The sequence below is a fragment of the Cyphomyrmex costatus genome, unplaced genomic scaffold (assembly GCF_001594065.2).
Source record: "Cyphomyrmex costatus isolate MS0001 unplaced genomic scaffold, Ccosl1.0 scaffold2630, whole genome shotgun sequence".
NCBI lineage: Eukaryota > Metazoa > Arthropoda > Insecta > Hymenoptera > Formicidae > Cyphomyrmex > Cyphomyrmex costatus.
Window position 1 is genome coordinate 1 of NW_017276726.1, and position 7,155 is coordinate 7,155.

The window sequence follows — 7,155 nt, forward strand, 5'->3', positions numbered from 1 at the left end:
TCAACATTTTCCATCTAAATAAAATTATTGTAATTTACCTTGACATCAAGATCAAAAAAGATTATTTTTCGCATAAATGCTATTTCGGCTCCGTCAGAATAATACATTTGCAAGATTTTACTAGAAATAAATATACTAAAACCTTTAATTAACCACAAATGTTGGAAATTTTTACAAGTAACTAAACCTCCTGCCCAGCTTTGGGCAATTTTTCGAGCAATCGTATTATATATGAAAACGGGATCTTCGTCTAGTAATGTTGATGACACAAATATCATAGTACGACATTGTAGTTCAATTTCTGGGATATTTGATGGAAGCACACATATAATGTATTTATCTACAATTATTATTTTTAATATACATTTATTAATAAAATATTAAGAATACAAGACTGATAATTAACGAATTTGTTGTACATATAACTTGAAATATGTAATTTAACAAATTTTGAAAATTTCGGATAGATTATTATTGCACTACTCAACAAAATTAAAACGTTACGTGTTTCATCCTCCAAAAATAGGTACATTTTGTGTAAAAGTAACTTCATCAAAAATCATCGTATCATATATTAAATACAGGGATGGGAAGTAACTCGTTACTTGTTAACGAAGTTACTGTTATAGAGTTACTTTTTTTCAGTAACTGTAACTTAATTTCGTTACTTTTTTCCATCTGTAATTATAACTTAACTTTTAGTTACATTTTTTGAGTAACTATAGTAACTAATTTAATAGTTACTTTTATATATATATATATATATATATAGTTACTTTATATATATTCAAATTCTTATTTATCAATTTTAGTGTGCGATAGTATCCATTTGGAAGCTACAAATGCTTCGAAACATTTGATTAATCAGAAGAAAGAAATTTAATTAATGCGTTCAAAGAACTTTTGTATCTGTTTGATACATATTTTTGATTACATATTAATAATATTTTGGATTAATGCTGGAATTTGGAATCTAGAATTTATTTGCAACTTTTAGCTGAATATAAAGAGAATATTGTTTGCAAGAAAACATTGTCTATGTGCTATTTCATATTCATTTATATTACTTTAACGAAAAACGTTTTTGCTATACAATTTTCTTCTTCAATACAATTTTTATAACATGTAAATGTAAACAAGTCTTTTTTTTAATTGTCCTAATTTCTCTGATGACCCTGTGGATTATGCTTGTTTAATATTAGATGAAGAACGAGGGTAAAACGATACACGAAGGCAGTTGGGCAACGTTTCTGAATGCAGCCCTAGTATCGATGCTACTAGTCAAAATTCTGACGAAAAAATAACTTAAAAGTAATTTAAAGTTATTTCTCCAGTAACTGTAACTGTAACAAATTACTTTTCAGAGTCAATAACTTGTAACGGGGGGTAATTAATTACTTTTTTAAAGAAAAAACTCTATCTGTAATTAATTACTTTTACAAAGTAACTTTCCCACCCCTGATTAAATATTTAAAAACATTTTAATGCTTGGAATCTTTACTTTTCAGAACTGTACTTTAAAGGACGGTGTTGCTGATATTTCGTGATATTACATAAACATAAATGCGTCAAACTACTAAATTTTTTACGAAATTGAAGAAGTTTCACGGCTTGAACTAAAAATTGTGTAGAAGTGCAGTTCATATCTCTCGAAAGACTGAATCTCTACCTTTAACTTGCTTTTGTGTGATCTTTACCACTGAGTTATTCAATGTTGAAGTAAAAATAATTTTTTTGCTCCAATATCGAATAACTCGGTAAAAAGAAAATTGTACAAAGATTACAAAAAGAGTAAATCAAAGGTAAAATTTCAATCTTTCGATTGCTCTAAACTGCATTTTTACAGAATTTTTAATGCGCGCCACGCAACCTCACAAATTTCGTATAAAATCTTAAGATAGGAGACATATTCATTTTTGTTTGTGTAACTTAATAAAATGTCGGTAAGACAGTTTGTTAAATAATTGTTCTGGAAAGTACAGATTTCAAGCTATGAAATGCTTTTTTTAACTTCTCGATACAATGATTTTTGACGAAGTTGTTCTATCTCAAAGTTTGACCATTTTTGCAGGGTAAAACAGATAATGCTTTAACTTTGTTGAGTAGTGTATTCATACAATATTAACACCAACACAAAAAAATTAGTGATTACTACATATAATATTAACATTAATATGTGTGGATCCCTTTGTGTTGTGTATCAACACTACTGTAGTGTGAGTAGTTATATCCACATCATGTTGGCATTAATATTAATATCAAACGAACATCTTACAATATTAAATGTTATCTCTAATATGCCAATATTTTGTTAAGTGTTACTTTTAGTTATAACTGTTAAGTGTTACTTTTAGTTATGAGTGTTAATTTTAGTTATACCGATATTATAATAATAATTTACCTTGAATAGGAAAACCACATAGCTCATTAGCAATGTTGATGGCATGTTTACAAAATGTCAATACTTTTTGAATTTGAAAAAAATGTTTCTGCTCAGCGCACAAAGTGATGATCTTTGAACGATAAAGATTTCGTAACCTTAGTAAACCCGCCACAATGATTATTGCATATGATGGCATTGGATTCGTTTCATAAAATATGTGAGTGTGACGGTCTGGGTCTATCTTATTTATACTTTTACATTGACGTCCACCCACTATAACTCTGATTGCTTTAGGTACAGAAATCTAGAAAAAACGATTAAATTAGTAAAAACTAAATATGATGACCTCTGTATACAATTAAATAATAATTGATGAACAAATAAAACTTTGATATTAAAAAATGGAACAAATTTAATAAAGTCAGTCATTACAAGTTAGTCACTACACACCACAGATTACATTATATTCACGTTTTTAACCTGGATGCTGTCGGAATTCTATAAGAAGAGCCATATCTAAGTAAAAGATTAATTTCTGAAATACTCTTTATCAAGAAACGAACGAATTGAATTCACAAAGACACGGAATGTCGATAAAGCTTATTTACTGATCATCAACAATGTATAAAGTTGCTACATTAGACAATATATTGTTGCTCTTTTGATGCTATACAACTTTTATATAGTTAAATTATTTTCATATTTCTAGAAATAGTAAAAATACTCCAAGTGAACAAAGTTCCTGTTCCATCCTGAACAGGCACTTCGATCACCTGGAATATTTTTATCACAGAGATGCTTGATTAATAATTATCGATATTATTTTAAAAAATAACGAAACCTTGAAATAATAAATGTTTTTACAAAAATATAAGAAGATATATATTATTAAATACTAAAATCGTTTTAAGACCGTATATTTTTAAGACCAATCAAAGTCATGTCCCTGTTGTAATCTATGATCAGTTATCACCGATTTAGAAGAAATAATATAACTTATATGGTTACGTTCTACTAATCCAAAAATAACACTCTTCTTTTGAGAAGATGGGTGACTAGAATAAAAATTCAAAAATTTACCCGAAAAAGTGGGTTTATGATACCAATTAAATATCAACCGATTCTCTTTAATAACCATATTGCGATATCTAAGAAATTCAACGAATTTCCTCCCACTTCCAAGAGTAATTGAAATCGTGGATGGAAAGAATTAAATGCTGTCAAAAACCCGACTCAGTATTAGATGTAGAAACAATCGCACATAAGTTATCTATATATCAATAATAAAAAAGTACTTTATCGTTGAACAACATCTCTCTCCCTCTCTCTCAGTGAAGAAATTTATAATTGTAAAATCAGTAATTTCCCTTCTTCTTGTTGATGTTTATCAATTGCGGTCTTAAAAATATTCTAATATTTATTAATTATGAAGTCTGCTATAAAATAAATTAAACTTGAATATTTCACGCCAAAATATTTTTTATTAAAAAAATAAGAAATGTAGTTGATGTGAGACGAACACTGAATAAAGTAGAGGCAATTATATTGATCTTTTTAGTTGTGCTAAATTGTGCTACAACAATGTGCTGACAACTTTCTTTATGTCAAAATTTTCTGAGATCCACTGATTTCTTGAAATTAACGAAGTTATGCGTCAACCGTTAGGAACGTTTTGGAATAGAAAACTCAAAACCCGTGTATTTTGAGAAAATGCGGGACCGACTTCAAACGTTAATCTCTAGTAGATGATTCATTCGCTTTGTGGGGAATAGGACACACACACATGGTTTTTATTAATATTACATACGTGCGTGTGCAAAATCAATACAAATGATATCTACGTAATTTCTTACCTTAGCAGTGTATGTAAATCTGACCTGCGGTGAATCTTGGCAAGGAAATACGCCTCTAGCATATGTAAACTAAAAATCGAGTAATTAATACTGTACACATTAATAGAATTTAATATTCATGTATTGTACGTTTATAGCTTACTTGATTGTTAGTTAATAGGAAGGGATGTGTGCCACTAGAAGTTTGATCCCTTCTTAGCCAATACAGTGCAAGGGAATCTTTACGCGTTTCATACTCAATCAGAATTCTATAACTGAATAGTATATCGTGATACATATGAAATATTTGTATCAATATTTTCTAAAATTTGTAATTTTTGAAAAAGATTTTATACTTACTTATACAGAAAATTAATCTTATCAACGCCATACTTATATTCATGTACCTTTTTATCATTACTTAATGTCCACGGTAACATAATAGAAAATTCCTCACTTCCAATATTATCAATACATTTATTAATTTTATATACTAAAGCATTACCAGTAACATCGTCCTTGACAATTATCTTTTCTTCCTGGAATCCGTAGGTATCTAAAAGCTAATTGTTCGATATTATGTATTTATTTCAAAAAATGGAGAAACTGTACAAAAAAAGGAAAAGTTTACTAACTATTCTGTCACAATCAGCTTTGGATTCTATGAACAAAACTGCCTTTCCGTGAATAACTGTTTCATCAAAATCGATGATTAAATCTAAATCGGTATGAACTACTTTAGCATCATCTAATAATTAAAAGATATTGGTAAACAAAGGTTCCAAAAATATTCAAATACTTATTATAGATATAATATACGTTAAACATAAAGTATATACGAAATATAATATAACGTTTTTAAAAACATAATATTGTACACAATTTCGTATTGTTTTTATGAAAGGTATTAAAAACGTTGTATTATTTAATATATATTATTGTATATATAAGAAGATATAATACTGCAAGTCATACAATCAAATAATTAAAAAATATGTCTAAAATATGCATGACAGTTTTACTTTTCGAAAATATGCAAGTAAAACCATTCTTGTCCTACGTTTTATATATTTCTAGTCAGTCAAGAAAAGCATACTATATATAAATGCTTAATATTATATTCTCACAAAATTCCGTAATTAAAATACCTGGTTTTACACAAGAATATGGATCATTTGAAGTAAGTGGGTCCATATTTGAAAGATGTTGTGTTAACCGTTCCACGTCAAAACTAAAAATAAATCTTTATTCTATTAAATTTCCATAATATAATATAACACTCCTTCTCTTACCCTATCTTCTGTACTATAATGTCCTTTTTTCATGTTTACATTTCTCTTTGTTTAGCAACATATTAGTTTGTTTATTATGTTATCGAGATTTCGCGCGAATCGGCTATGACTTAAAGCCAGTGTCGTACTGCGGACTGCGGAGTCCGTAGGGGCTATTCTACATAGAAGTTGTAACAATCGTAAGACCTCAAATTGTAAGAAATTGACCATTCGAGTATATTTCTTATATTTGATTGTGATTGGGTAGTTTCGTACGATTTAAGACTCCACTATCGTCTACGACTTCTATGTAGACTAGCCATAAGCTCGTGTCATATTACGGATTGCGGACGCAGATCGGAATGAGATTGCGGTTCGCGCATCGGAATTCAGCCAATCAAGACAGAGGAGCTTTATCTTGATTGGCTCAACTCTGATGCGCGATCTATTTCTTACAATTTATATGTAGTAATATACAAACATGTACATATACAACTCACGGATATAGTGTTATATCCGTGATACAACTGAATTGATAAATTAAGCTCGCACAATAAAGTTTTAATAATTTAACTCATTTAAATCATTGTGCGCGATACAAACCGCTTCTTTATGTCCAAATATTACAATATAATAATATAAAATATTTCTATATAATGAACTCTTATTAAAATTAAAGGAGCAGTCATATATACATATAAGTATATCCTGCTTATATTATTAAATATTTTTTTTAATGTAATTGAATACATATCTCTATACTATATATTAATTTATTTTCATAATTTTTCTATTATATTCTGTCTGTTCTTCGCATTTGAAGGAATAATTTATAATTATGTAGATGTACATTTTAATTTTTAGTATAAATATTGCAAAATTAAATACTTTTTTCAGATTTTGTATTGTTTAGTATCTATCTTTTTGTTTATCTTATAATTGTATAAAAATAATTTAAAATGAAATATTAATATAACGATGTAAAAAATAAAGAAATAAATAAATAAAATCAGTTTTAACAAATTTAACATCGATATACAAAAAAGAGAGCATCAATTAATTATTAAATTTTTAATCAATTTAATTCGTGTTAGTACTACGCGGTAGTTTATTACAGTTTCAAGACCGACTAATGTTCGGCGTGCAATTTAAAAAGACTACACATATTAGTATATAAATTTACGCGAAATTATATATAAGTAACTAAGATCGAAGCTAGACTGTCATAGGCTTCGTATTTATATTAAATAAATAAGAGTTTAATAATTTCCGATATAAGGATTTTTTATATATATGTATATGTGTATGCTATGTCAAAATATGCTAAACTAGAATACAAAATTGTGCTTTGTAACATAATTTTTGTTACATTTTAATACTCCTATATTAAAATAATAATAACATTAAGAGAAGGCTCGATAGTAATAAATGAAAATAAATATAATTTCACGGGCAATGAGCCGAAATAAATTAATTACAGTTGAAGAATAAAGAATATAAAAATTAAACAAATGTTTCGACACCGATTTACATAAATTATTTTTGTATAATTCGATTCTTTATCTTAAATATGAAAATATTAAAAAAAGTTAATATAGTATTATATATATTTTCATATTTAAGATAAAGAATCGAATTATACAAAAATAATTTATGTAATTTTTTTTGA

At 27.4% G+C, this 7,155-nt stretch overlaps 1 protein-coding gene across 1 annotated transcript; it reads right to left on the reverse strand.

Moving 5' to 3' along the window:
• Positions 1-2,401: 2,401 nt before the first annotated feature.
• Positions 2,402-5,409, reverse strand: LOC108774566 (leukotriene A-4 hydrolase-like; the record flags this gene model as incomplete). Its single annotated transcript, XM_018540706.1, has 6 exons — positions 5,364-5,409; positions 4,851-4,963; positions 4,576-4,778; positions 4,379-4,490; positions 4,237-4,305; positions 2,402-2,687 (listed from the first exon to the last, which is right to left on the reverse strand). Coding segments are annotated over exons 1-6 (829 nt in total), but the record flags the coding sequence as incomplete, so codon positions are not given.
• Positions 5,410-7,155: the final 1,746 nt, after the last annotated feature.